The sequence below is a fragment of the Eschrichtius robustus genome, chromosome 17 (assembly GCF_028021215.1).
Source record: "Eschrichtius robustus isolate mEscRob2 chromosome 17, mEscRob2.pri, whole genome shotgun sequence".
NCBI classification, from domain to species: Eukaryota; Metazoa; Chordata; class Mammalia; order Artiodactyla; family Eschrichtiidae; genus Eschrichtius; species Eschrichtius robustus.
Window position 1 is genome coordinate 60,870,060 of NC_090840.1, and position 14,750 is coordinate 60,884,809.

Genomic DNA, 14,750 nt, shown 5'->3' on the forward strand with positions numbered 1-14,750 from the left:
CCAAAGCTCCTGCGCAAGGAACTCCGAGTCCAAACTGCTGGACTAACAGAGAACCTCACACGCCAGGAAATAATCATCAGAGTGAGGTCTCATGGAGTTCCTCATCTCAGCACCAAGACCCAGCTCTACCCAATAGCCTACAAACTGCAGTGTTGGAAGCCTCAGGCCAAACGACCAGTAAGACAGGAACACAATGCTACTCATAAAAAAAAAAAAAAAAAAAAAAGAGACAGCAAAAAAATATGTCATAGATGAAGGAGCAAGGTAAAAACCTACAAGACCAAATAAATGAAGAGGAAATAGGCAATCCACCTGGAAAAGAATTAAGAGTAATGATAGTAAAGATGATCCAGAATCTCGGAAGTAGAATGAAGGCACAGATTGAGAAAATAAAAGAAATGTTTAACAAAGATCTAGAAGAACTAAAGAACAAACGAACAGAGATTAACAACACAATAACTGAAATGAAAAATACAGTAGAAGGAATCAATAACAGAATAACTGAGGCAGAAGAACAAATAAATGAGCTGGAAGACAAAATGGTGGAAATAATTGCTGATGAGCAGAATAAAGAAAAAAGAATGAAAATAATTGAAGACAATCTCAGAGACTTCTGGGACAACACTAAATGCGCCAATATTCGAATTATAGGGGTCCCACAAGAAGAAGAGAAAAATAAAGGGTCTGAGGAAATATTTGAAGAGATTATAGTCAAAAACATTCCTAACATGGGAAAGGAAATAGTCACCCAAGTCCAGGAAGCACAGAGAGTCCCATACAGGATAAACCCTAGGAAAAACATACCAAGACACATATTAATCAAACTAACAAAAATTAAATTCAAAGAAAAAATATTAAAAGCAGCAAGGGAAAAACAAAAAATAACATACAAAGGAATCCCCATAAGGTTATCAGCTGAGTTTTCAGCGGAAACTCTGCAGGCCAGAAGGGAGTGGAAGGATATAAAGTGATGAAAGAAAAACCTACAACCAAGATTACTCTACCCAGCAAGGATCTCATTCAGATTCGATGGAGAAGTCAAAAGCTTTTCAGACAAGCAAAAGCTAAGAGAATTCAGCACCACCAAACCAGCTTTACAACAAATGCTAAAGAAACTTCTCTAGGCAGGAAACACAAGAGAAGAAAAAGACCCACAAAAACAAACCCAAAGCATTAAGAAAATGGTAATAGGAACATACATATCGATAATAACCTTGAATGTAAATGGATTAAATGCCCCAACCAAAAGACACAGACTGGCTGAATGGATACGAAAACAAGACCCATATATATGCCGTCTACAAGAGATCCACTTCAGACCTAGGGACACATACAGACTGAAAGTGAGGTGATGGAAAAAGATATTCCATGCAAATGGAAATCAAAATAAAGGTGGAGCAGCAATATTTGTATCAGATAAAATAGACTTTAAAATAAAGATTGTTACAAGAGATAAGGAGGGACACTACATAATGATCAAAGGATCAATCCAAGAAGAAGATATAACAATTATGAATGTTTATGCACCCAAAATAGGAGACTTCAATACATAAGGCAAATGTTAACAACCATGAAAGGAGAAATCGACAGTAACACAAAAATAGTAGGGGACTTGCAAACTCCACTTACACCAATGGACAGACCATCCAAAGAGAAAATAAATAAGGAAACACAAGCTTTAAATGACACATTAAACAAGATGGACTTAATTGATATTTATAGGACATTCCAACCAAAAACAATAGAATACACTTTCTTCTCAAGTACACATGAAACATTCTCCAGGATGGATCACATCTTGGGTCACAAATCAAGCCTCAGAAAATTTAAGAAAATTGAAATCGTATTAAGCATCTTTTCTGACCAAAACGCTATGAGATTGGAAATCAATAACAGGAAAAAAAAGATGGTAAAAAACACAAATACATGGAGGCTAAACAGTGAGCTACTAAATAACCAAAAGATCACTGAAAAATCAAAGAAGAAATTAAAAAATACATGGAAACAAATCACAATGAGAACATGACGACCCAAAACCTATGGGAATCAGCAAAGCAGTTCTAAGAGGGAAGTTTATAGCAATTCAGTCTCACCTCAAGAAACAAGAAAAATATCGAATAAACAATCTACCCTTATTTAAAACAACTAGAGGCAGAAGAACAAAGAAAACCCAAAGTCAGTAGAGGAAAGAAATCATAAAGATCAGAGAAGAAATAAATTAAATAGAAACGAAGAAAGCAATAGCAAAGATCAATAAAACTAAAAGCTGGTTCTTTGAGAAGATAAACAAAATTGATAAACCTTTAGCCAGACTCAACAAGAAAAAAAGGGAGAAGACGCAAATCAATTAGAAATGAAAAAGGAGAAATCACAACTGACACTGCAGAAATACAAAGAATTATAAGGACTCCTACAAACAACTAAATGCCAAAAAAATGGACAACCACAAAGAAATGGACAATTTTTCAAGAGTGAGCCAGGAAGAATTAGAAAATATAAACAGACCTATCACAAGTAATGAAATTGAAACCACAATTAAAAATCTTCCAACAAACAAAAGCCCAGGACCAGATGGCTTCACAGGCGAATTCTATCAAATATTTAGAGAGGAGTTAACATCGATCCTTCTCAAACTCTTCCAAAAAATTTCAGAGGGAGTAACACTCTCAAATTCATTCTACGAAGCCACCATTCCACTGATACCAAAACCAGAAAAAGATACCACAAAAAAAGAAAATTATAGACCAATATCACTGATGAAGAGAGATGCAAAAATCCTGAACAAAATACTAGCAAACAGAATCCGACAACACACTAAAAGGATCATACACCATGATCAAGTGGGATTTATCCCAAGGATGCAAGGATTCTTCTGTATATGCAAATTAATCAATGTGATACACCACATTAACAAATTAAGGAATAAAAACTAAATGATCATCTCAATAGATGCAGAAAAGGCTTCTGAAAAAATTCAACACCGATTTGTGATAAAAACGCTCCAGAAAATGGGCATAGAGGGAACCTACCTCAACATAATAAAGGCCATATATGACAAACCCACAGGAAACATCATACTCAATGGTGAAAAACTGAAAGCATTTCCACTAAGATCAGGAACAAGACAAGGATGTCCACTCTCACCACTCTTATTCAACATAATTTTGGAAGACCTAGCCACAGCAGTCAGAGAAGAAAAAGAAATAAAAGGAATATAAATTGGAAAAGAACAGGTAAAACAGTCACTGTTTGCTGATGACATGATACTGTACATAGAAAATCCTGAAGATGCCACCAGAAAACTACTAGAACTAATCAGTGAATTTGGTAAGGTTGCAGAATACAAAATTAATGCACACAAATCTCTGGCATTCCTATATACCAATAATGAAAAATCAGAAAGAGAAATTAAGGAAACACTTCCATTTACCATTGCAACAAAAAGAATACAATACCTTGGAATAAACCTGCCTAAGGAGGCAAAAGACTTGTACTCAGAAAACTATAAAACACTGGTGAAAGAAATCAAATATGACATAAACAGATGGAGAAATATACCATGTTCTTGGATTGGAAGAATCAATATTGTGAAAATGACTATACTAGCCAAAGCAATCTACAGATTCAATGCAATCACTATCAAGCTACGAATGGCACTCTTCACAGAATTAGAACAAAAAATTTTACAATTCATATGGAAACACAAAAGACCCCAAATAGCCAAAGCAATCTTGAGAAAGAAAAACAGAGCTTGAGGAATCAGGCTCCCCAACTTCAAAATACACCACAAAGCTACAGTAATCAAGACAGTATGGTACTGGCACAAAAACAGAAATATAGATCAATGGTACAGGATAGAATGCCCAGAGATAAACGTACGTACATATGATCACCTAATTTATGACAAAGGAGACAAGAACATAAAATGGAGAAAAGACAGCCTCTTCAGTAAGTGGTGCTGGGAAAACTGGACAGCTACATGTAAAAGAATGAAATTAGAACACTGCCAAACACCATACAGAAAAATAAACTACAAATGGATTAAAGACTTAAATGTAAGACCAGACACTATAAAACTCTTAGAGGAAAACACAGGAAAAACAGTCTTTGACATAAAACACAGCAAGATCTTTTTTACCCACCTCCTAGAGTAATGGAAATAAAAACAAAAATAAACAAATGGGACTTAATTAAACTTAAAAGCTTTTGCACAGCAAAGGAAACCATAAACAAGACAAAAAGACAACCCTCAGAATGTGAGAAAATATTTGCAAATAAAACAACAAAGGATTATTCTCCAAAATATACAAATAGCTCATGGAGCTCCATATGAAAAAAACAAACAATCCGCTGAAAAAATGGGTGGAAGACCCAAATAGACATTTCACCAAGGGAGACATACAGATGGCCAAGAGGCAAATGAAAAAATGCTCAACATCACTAATTACTAGAGAAATGCAAATCAAAACTACAATGAGGTATCACCTCATGCCAGTCAGAATGGCCATCATCAAAAAATCTAGAAACAATAAATGCTGGAGAGGGTGTGGAGAAAAGGGAACCCTCCTGCATTGTTGGTGGGAATTTAAATTGATACAACCACTATGGAAAACAGTATGGAGGTTCCTTAAAAAACGAAAATTAGAACTACCATATGACCCAGCAATCCCACTACTGGGCATATACCCTGAGAAAACCATAATTCAAAAAGAGTCATGTACCACAATGTTCATTGCAGCTCTATTTACAATAGCCAGGACATGGAACCAACCTAAGTGTCCATCGACAGATGAATGGATAAAGAAGATGTGGCACATATATACAATGGACTATTACTCAGCCATTAAAAGGAATGAAATTGAGCTATTTGTAGTTAGGTAGATGGATCTAGAGACTGTCATACAGAGTGAAGTAAGTCAGAAAGAGAAAAACAAATACTGTATGCTAACGCATATATATGGAATCTAAAAAAAAAAAAAAATGGTACTGATGAACCTAGTTGCAGGGCAGGAATAAAGAGGTAGACATAGAGAATGGACTTGAGGACATGGTGTGGGAGGGGGAAGCTGGGGCGAAGTGAGAGTAGCATCCACATATATACACTACCGAATGTAAAATAGTTGGCTGGTGGGAAGCAGCAGCATAGCACAGGGAGATCAGCTCGGTGCTTTGCTATGACCTAGAGGGGTGGTATAGGGAAGATGGGAGGGAACCTCAAGAGGGAGGGGATATGAAGACGTGTATGCATATGGCTGATTCACTTTGTTGTGCAACAGAAACTAACACAGTATTGTGAAGCAATTATACTCCAATAAAGATCTATTAAAAAAATAAATAGAATAAAGAACTAGTGAAAAAAATAACATAAAATTCAGTGTAATTCACAAATAATATCTAGTGATCATTGTAATACATTGTGGCACATGTCAATAATAATACAGTATTATATCAGTAACAGTAACAAATGCTATATCTTTTAGGATTTTATTATGGAAATAATGAATCTTTTTTCAAGGACACATTGACTGAAAAATGTAGTTAATAAAGTTCAAATTCTAGTTTTACCTCATTCAAATAAGAATATTGCTCTGAGAGGCTGAGGGAATTTGAGGGCATAGAAAAGAAGATGAAGTCAGGTTCATCAGGCCCTGTGCACTTGCTAGAGAAGGACCACATAGATAGCTCTGAGTCCTCCAGCAGCAAAAAAGAAACTCAGTTCCCCAACTATTTTTGTAATAATTAGTTTCCTTGGGAACACGGTTAATTTTGTACCAAGAGGTTACAAAAATGATTCCTATTTTATGTAAAGGATGATGTGTGGTATGGTGCTCTTAAATTATGCAAGCATAATACAAACTGTAATCATTTTAGACCCATGTAGTTGGATGTTACAATGTCTATTTTAACTACTCTTAAATTTCCTTTTGGGTATATACTTTTATTCAGCAAATATTTACTGTGCTCTTACTCTTCTAGGCACTTGAGATACATCAATGAACAACACAAAGATAACTGCTTTGGTGGAGCTCACATCCAAAAGTATCACATACTCGTAAATCAACTATACCTCAATAAAAATTAAATTAAGTTAAAAAAAACAACAAAAATATCACATACTCATTAAATCCTTAATAATTAGGGCAGATATGTAATCAAAGTTTAAGTTATTTTTGATTAAATATTACAGTCATTGGAACTGCATTGTTTGTGTAAAATATCATCATAACTTTAAATATTTAATTTTAAATCTTAGCCTTTTAAGATCTGAAATAGTATAGTAAAAATAGCTAAACTACACTAAATATTTACTAATGATATACATCATGATAAATATTTTACATTCATTTTATCATATAAAGTTCAAAACAACTTATCTGAGAGGTACTATTACTAATGCCATTATGAAAATGAAGAAATGGACATGTGCCCTAGGCCACTTAAGACTGAACATAGAGAATCAGCGTTTAAGCCTAGGTCTCCCAGCTGTATATTCCAAAGGGATGAAAATCATGCTCAAGGTCATGCAGCAGTTTTATACTAGAAATAGGCCTAATATGATTGTCAAATTATTTATTTCATATTCTCATAGCAATAGAATGGTATCAAGGAAGGTTATGTTATTCTTTCATTATGAAGTAAAAGAAAATAACTTTACATACAGTAGATGAGTACCACAAAATATCTTTTCAATATACTTATTCTGGTATAAAAGCAGAGATAAATCTTGCCTATCCACCATGCCTTGCTTGACTGCCTTGCCTTGACTTGCTTAATTTGACTGTGTATTAAAATTAATTCAATCCTTTTTTCATGGTTAGAATTTGTAAGGCCTCAGAAAGACGTCATTTCCCCCTATACAGTTAACTGAAAATAGCATTATTTAAAACTCTTCCTATCTGAAGCTTGCTTTGATTTAGGTTCCTTTTTTTTTCTAAAACACAATATAGAAAATGCTTAGCATTAGATCGTTAATAGCTGTTTGGAGGCTAAAAAGCTTTCATATTTTTATTATTCCTCTCACCTTGGTACGCAATGTGGAACCCTTGTTTGTTTTGTGAATAGTCACTGTGAAAATGCAAGCTGGTTTCATGGGTCGTGCTAAATAGGGAAGATGATATTTGAGGACCACTAAGTCGGCCAATAACAGTACTAGTTTCTGCAGATCCACTTCTTACTTCCAAATAATCATGTATGGTTTCTGTTGAAAAATTTACAAACTGCAGATGCACACCTAAGGAAGAAAAACAAACATAATGCTACTTTATTTTTTTACCAAATTAAATGCACGCATATACACAAACACATGCTCGCATTAATGTGCTTAAGATATGTTTCCATTTAAGTTGAGAGGCATACTCTCAAGATCCGGGCCATGGGTTTGCTGTCTGCCCAGGACAATTAGCTGTGCTATAGTTGAAAGTAACAGAATACTGTTCTCAAATGCCCACTATTTGTCACATGGGAAAATCTCATTTTACTACATTGTCACCATAGCAAAACTAATCAAGGAAGTGGCTTTCTTGTTCTTTAATACCATTTAAAAATGTATCAACCAATTTTTAAAGATGAAAAGCCACTCAATAATTTGTATTTTGTAAAAGGCCAATTTGAAGCCAAAATATGATTGCAAAGTTTTATATATTAACATAATCAGATTTCACGACTGTGTTAGAAATTAGTCATATACAGGGGATAAATTAACTTCTCCAAAATATCATTTTGAAGCATGTAATTTTTAGTGTGCTCTTTTAGTATTTCCTCATCAGAAGATAAAGCCAAATTTTATGTAATATTCCCAATAAAATCTAGGGGTTATTGCTATATGCTATCATATTACAAAATAGTCTTAATGTCTTTATAAACATAATTAGAATATGAGATAGTTAAATATCTCTGGGATGGAAAAAATAAAATAAAACCCTTATTGAGGTATGTTTCCTTAATTCAATTAATATTTGATTTTTACTGAATTTGATGTTTTTTTTCCACAACTACCATTCTGCAAATTGTTAGTAATAAAATTTGACATTTATTGGGTTTTCTTTTTGCTAGGCACTGTTTTAAGTTTTTATACATGCTATCTTATTTAATGCTCATAGTTATGAGAATGAGGAAACTGAGGCACAGGGAAGCTAAATAATATGCTAAGTTTACACAATATCCTAAAAGAGGTGCAATTCAAAATCAGACATTCTGGCTCCTGAGCTCTTGCCCTTAATAACTAGTGAGGTTCTCAAGTGAAGTCACATTTTGTTCCTGGAAAAAGAGTTCCATGGAAATTCGCTGTTACATTGAAAAAGAGTTCCATGAACAAATAAATTTGGGAATTACTGAAAATATGCTTTAAAATATTAAACACATTCCTGCACAATCAGACAATCTTCTTAAAACTTTGAATGCACTATCTTAATATGTGAGGGTACAAGAAGTGCATATTTTTCTAAAATTTTCCTGAGCCCCTTTTCACAAATTATGTTGTCCATAATTGTTTCACAGGCAAGAGAAAATACTTCTTTAACTGTTGATGTGTATTCAATTTTCTTTTAAACATTTATAAATTATCTGTTCAAATACATTGGAAGCAATATTTGATTTAACCAAAACTCAAAGAAAACAGTGGGATTATTGAAATGTAACCAAATCAGAAATGGTCTCATGTTTTCATTTCTAAAATAGAGAAAGAGAGATGCATATTCTTTTTAATTTTTAATAAACTTGGTTTTTAAAATCAATGAAGCATTAGCAAGAGCTAAGTTGAAGGTGATATAATGACACTATTGCAAATACACGCAATAATTTATTTTAAAATAATTCACTTAGCTCCGTAAGCAACATGGGATGAGCCCTCTTAAGTGGCTAGTAAAAGACATAAGGATAACCATACTGTTTCAAATCTATTATTCATTTATTCTCTTTCAATCAAAGGGCATAGAATTTGACTACAACTTCAAATTAAGGGTATTCCCATGTTGTAGCCAGAATAATTCTCAGTAGAAAGCCCCCCAGCATTCTTCTCTCAGTGGCCTACTGTTCTCCCAAAACCTCAGGCCAGTCATATAGTGTTCAAGTTTGTTGAATTTCTTTAGCTTTCTTATCTGCATTTTACCATGTGTCAGTCTGTTTACCTAGAATTTCTTTCCTGTTCCTCACAAGCTGACCCTCTTTTTTGGGCTTACTCTTACTTATATTTAAAGCCACAGTTCACACATCATTTCCTCTGACAAACCTTTTTTGCATTTCCTGGACTAGGCTGGATGCCTGTGTACAATCCTGTTTTCTTTATTATACTTCACTGCAATAACATATTTGACTATTTGTCTCCTCATTGTGACTGTAACTTAACTGGAAAAAGGTACAAAGTCTGTTTTACTATGCATTTTATCCCTAGCACCTAGCACAATACCTGGAGTATAATGTGTACATGCTCAGTACAGAATTGTCAAAACTATGAGTTTCTGTGAATTTATGTAAAACATTTCAACATGAATTTTCATTCTGAGGCTATAGATGCTTTTGGGTAAATGAGGTAGCTAAATTTAGTCCTCAATAAGTGAGATAGTACAGAATATCTTAATTGCTCTAAATCCACCAGGTTTGTACTTCAAGGAGTTATCTACTCATCTTACTCTTCTGTGATTTAATGAATAAGTCTATCCTCAATCTAACACTTCTATTTATGCATTTACAGACTAATGGGATATAAAGAAGCTGCAAAAGAATACGTTAGTGACACAAGAGGGAAAAGAATTTATTAAATGTAATATATACATATAATGCAATATATCCAAACACTGGCAATTGTAATATTAGAATTAGAAAGGTATTACATCTACATGGGTATTTAAATCTAACAGCAGAAAAATTGTACTAATACTTTTCAAATGTAAATCTTATTTATTTACAATAGCAACTGGATTCAATAGATTACCAGAAAATAACTTATCTACGTACTGCTTGGTTTCAACAAGTAGAAAAGAGTTATAGAAACAATTATACATGAAAATCATGTTGAACTTAATCATTGCCACACACATCTAACTCAGGCTATATCTGTACATATTGATTGGAAAGTATCATAAAGTTTTTCTATTCATCATCTATCTATGAAATTTTAAAATGCCCATATTCTTTCAATTATCCAAGTACTCCAAGTGAAATGTATATAATCCCAAAATAAACTATAATTTGTGGATATTTCATAAGTTCTTATTAGACTTTGTTATTTCTTTTTAAGGATGCATTAATGATATAAAAATACTCTTTCACGTGTTTTTAATATACATACCAAAACCTACGGGCAGCTTGATTGTCCACGTGCAATCTAAACTGCTGGGGTAGTTTCCAGGAAACCCAGGGCTGAGGATCACACCACTGAAATCTGACATAGCGCCACCACACTGAGCTGCAAGAGAATAGAGGTCCCACTTAAGCCAAAGTACTTTACTGTATTAAAAACAGACTGAAATTATTTCAAGTCTGAATCAAGTGTCTGAGTTAAAACTGATATAAATTTGAATATTGTCAACTCTCATTCACCACGTACTAGTAATCAAATATAATCAATTGACAAGGCATTTTGTAAAATAGCATAAATGGGTAACATATTTCTTTCCTTGGCAGTAAATACAAGCTAAATCAATTATTGTACAGAAAGGAGTAGCTCATGTGCAGTGAATACAATCAAACAAGGAGCACATATCCTTTTCCATAGCAAGCAGTACCTTTTCTCATCCTGAAGTACTTCTAGAAATGTTGTGATTCATTCAAAAGATAATATAATTTATAGTAAAATCAAGCCAGCAACATACTATATTGATGAGGGATTCATTTTCACAATAAATGAATTCATTTTCCTCTTTTTGTGAGGAGGCTGAAGATTTTTAAGAAAAATATTGGTTTCTATCGGTAATATGCAAGGGATTCACACACCATCAGATATTGTCTCACTTTACCCTAAAATAATCTGGACAAAAAATAGGGAAGTATAAAACAAGTAAAAAGATGCACCCATGTTTAAGAATTTAGGCATAAATTTATGCTTTTTGTAGAATCCCTACTATAGTGATTTACAATTGATAAGCTAACCATAAATTATAAGAACAAATAATTACCCAAGTTTTAACTTTTACATGATTAGATAGAACTATTTAACATGTATTAATAGAACAATCGCATTTTAGAAGCTAATTCTTTCCTCTAAGTATACATTTTTATCATTTTATCATAGAAGTACTAAAATACACATCTCAATTGAGGGTTGAAGAATCAAATTTCATGACTGCACATCAAGTTTGAAAGTTACCCATACATTTACCTACAATTTCATTCATTTATTTATTGTTATGAATAGCAACAGACAGATAATCAAACTTCAGGTTATATATCATAAAGGCAAATTCGGTAGAACAATTTATCAATGTTCTATGTGATATCAATAGCCAGTTTGACAGCTATCTTTAACTATGTGAACTGAATAAATTATGTATAAAGCAGATTTTACTAAGGGGATATATATAACCTTGTAGTTAATGTGCATATAAACCTTTCTTTTGAAGTTGTAATTACCACTGCGATCTAAAGATACACCTTTATATTTTTCCATCCTTCTCAAATCTCAGTTCAGCCATCTTTAAACCAGAGCAATTTTCAACATATATAAACCACTAATGTTCACCAATTCATTTTCCTAAAATTTGACTGCCTACATATGTTCATTACACAATCTGATAATTAGGGAGTGGTAGAGAAAATATTTTGGCCAATGAAAAGTACTTTTAAGTTTCTGGCAAGAATGCAATTGTAGGTTTGTTTTGCTTTGTTCTGAATTTTGAGTGAAAGAACACAAGGACTCTTTTGCTTTCTTGCCTTCACTATCTCAAGTGTTTGAGCTGCTCACTGCCCCTCTAATTCTGCTGTTTTCCATCTCTTTAGAAATGAGCTGAAAATCCTGGCCTCTGCATTGCCCACCTTTCTAGAGTGTAAATCCCAAAATCAGAGAAGAAAGAAGGAAAGAATACAAAGTAAACAGATAATGAAAGAGAAAGAAAAAGAATAACAAACCATAAAGGACGAGAAGAAAAATCCAAAAAGCGCATCTGCCTTCAGCTCCGTACTCATGTCTATTTTCTCAGAGACTCTGCAATTTCATGCACCCCTAGGCCTTGAAAGAAAATGCTGTGTTTCACCAGAAGTTTCACAGTAGACTCTTTTGAGGCCCATTATACTGTTTTTCTTAAGGACACAACCATAGCATTGTCCTCCGAGATAAAATCATCTTTGATTCTTCCTTCAGATTTGTCTCTATTATGTAAAAATCTCAAGTGACTTTTCTTTCCTTCCATCAAAATATCTGGCAGACTGTTTATTTTCCAGTTCATGAGACTGTAACCTTGATACCTGATGACTAAAGTTTTAAGACATTCTCTGAATCAGCCTCCTGCCTTCAGTTTCTCCTTATGATATGTCCATGATGTCAATTTAGACACTTTGTCTATCAAATATAGTACAAGTTTACTGTCCAAAATTTATAAACAAAAAAAAATGAATACAAAAGAAATAACAGTGCTCTGGAATTCCACTACCCATAGATAACCTGTCTACCTTTATATTCTTTTATTTCTCTGCAGAAAAATACATATGCACGTATATATGTTTATATGTTTACGTATATAATGAAAATAGGATCATACTGTGAATCACTTTAAGCCTTGTTATATTTCACTATATATTGTAAACTTTGAGTTATTAAATATTCCATTATAATGTTCACTTCCTTTTTCCCCATTATTGGACCCTTAAGTTATTGCATATTTTTCACTATAATAACTACCGCTATGAATGCCCTGTGTATTTCAGGTTCAGTGCTAAATACTTTTATGCATTCTCTCATTTAATTCTCATAATGGGCCTATGAGGTGGACATTACTATCCCATTCAACAGATGAGCAAACAGAATAATACATTTGCCATACACAGCTATTGTACCTTAGCTGAAAATCAAATGAAGATATACTGGACATCAAAATAAATATAAGTATTTAATACAGTTTCATACAAATTTATCCTATATAATAAAATTAAAATTTCCAGTTTAATTTTATTAAAATATCACTTCCATCTAGTACTTCCCTTGTTAACAATATACAGTGGAATACAGACTTAATCAAAACGCAGTATTTTACCTAAAAACTGAGCAATTTGTTAACAGTAATAATTGGTGCTAGTAATATAGCAAGATGGAAATTGTCATATCATAATTGAGTGGTATTTAAATTGATACAACCTTCTGAAAGCAATCTGGCAATATTAAAGCTTTTAAGTAGTTATATGCAATGACACAGTTAGGAAGGCACATGAAAAACACTTATAAATAAAGAAATGTGTGTAAATGTGTAAATGTGTACCAAATGTGTATAAACGTATATCAAAAAGACAAAAAACTAAGCTAACAAAAGAGAATAACTATACAAATTAGACTACGCTGTGTGCCATAAAGCCATTTTAAAAATCAAATTTTTGAAAACATGTTATGTATGGGAAATTCTTCTAAGTGAATGTCAAGAAGGAAAACATTATAAAAAAATACATAGCGTAGAAGCCCAAAACTTTAATTTGTTCATTAAACAATATTTATTGGATGCCTACGTAAGATAATAACTGTTCTTGGCACTGGGGATACGGTAATGAACAAAAGACCAAAACTCTCTGCTCTCATATCAGCAGAATATATATAGTAATTATTTTGTTCTTTGTACTCTTTTATATTCTCAATTTTTATACTTAATTGGATATACACACACATACAGACCCCACATACATAACACACACACACACATAAATGGCATTATCTGTATATATAAATTTTTACAATAGGCATTATATGTATATATACAATTTTATAACTGGCATTATATGCATAAATTATAATACCTGAAGAAACATATCATTCAAAAAATGTCATCCAATCTAAAGTCTGAATGCTTTTAATATCTTTTGCCAATTAAACACATCCTTACTCTTAAACATTATTTTCCAGTACTCTCCAACAAAAATTGCACACATGGTACATAGGCATTATGGACTGAATTGTGTCTCCCCCAATATTCATATGTTAAAGCCCTAACTCCCAAATGTGACTGTATTTGGAGATGAGATACCTTCTTTAAGGAGGTAATTAAGGTAAAATGAAGTCATAAGGGTGGAGCTCTAATCTAATAGTACTGGTGTCCTTATAAGAAGAGAAAGAGATAGGGGAGCTCCTTCACAGAGGAAAGACTATGTGAAGATGTAGGGAGAAGATAGTCTTCTACAAGCCAAGGAAAGAAGCTCTCAGAAGAAAACAACCCTGCCAGCGCCTTGATCTTGAACTTCTAGCTTCTAGAACTGTGACAAAATAAATTCCTGTTGTTGAAGCCATCCAGTCTGTAGTATTCCATTACGGCACCCCAAGCAAACTAATATAATACAGGTTTGTTCACTGTACATTGGTAGGGTATACAAGCCACACCAATTCTTTTGTTTTTGCCCTTTTTCTTACTCAGCAAGGGTAGTCTTCTTCATTCATTTATCTTAATTACACCTATCATCCAAAACTCTTTGTAAATTTTATGGACTGAATATATTTCCTAATGACTTCAGTCAACACCAATCTCATCTTTCTTAAATTCTAAAACATAGTCAATGGTATTATTTGACACTATTCTTATTTCATTTCTTTTATTTCTACAACTCTAAATGGTAAACAAATGTTT

General features: G+C 33.1%; 1 protein-coding gene across 3 annotated transcripts in view; it reads right to left on the reverse strand.

Moving 5' to 3' along the window:
* Positions 1-14,750, reverse strand: part of CSMD3 (CUB and Sushi multiple domains 3) — a 1,176,048-nt gene that overhangs the window by 110,226 nt on the left and 1,051,072 nt on the right. For all 3 annotated transcript variants that reach the window (XM_068525309.1, XM_068525308.1, XM_068525307.1), the window contains 2 exons: positions 10,286-10,402; positions 7,022-7,231 (listed from right to left, as the gene is read on the reverse strand). In XM_068525309.1, coding sequence (XP_068381410.1) covers positions 7,022-7,231; positions 10,286-10,402 — 327 coding nt within the window. The remainder of the gene's footprint in view (positions 1-7,021; positions 7,232-10,285; positions 10,403-14,750) is intronic.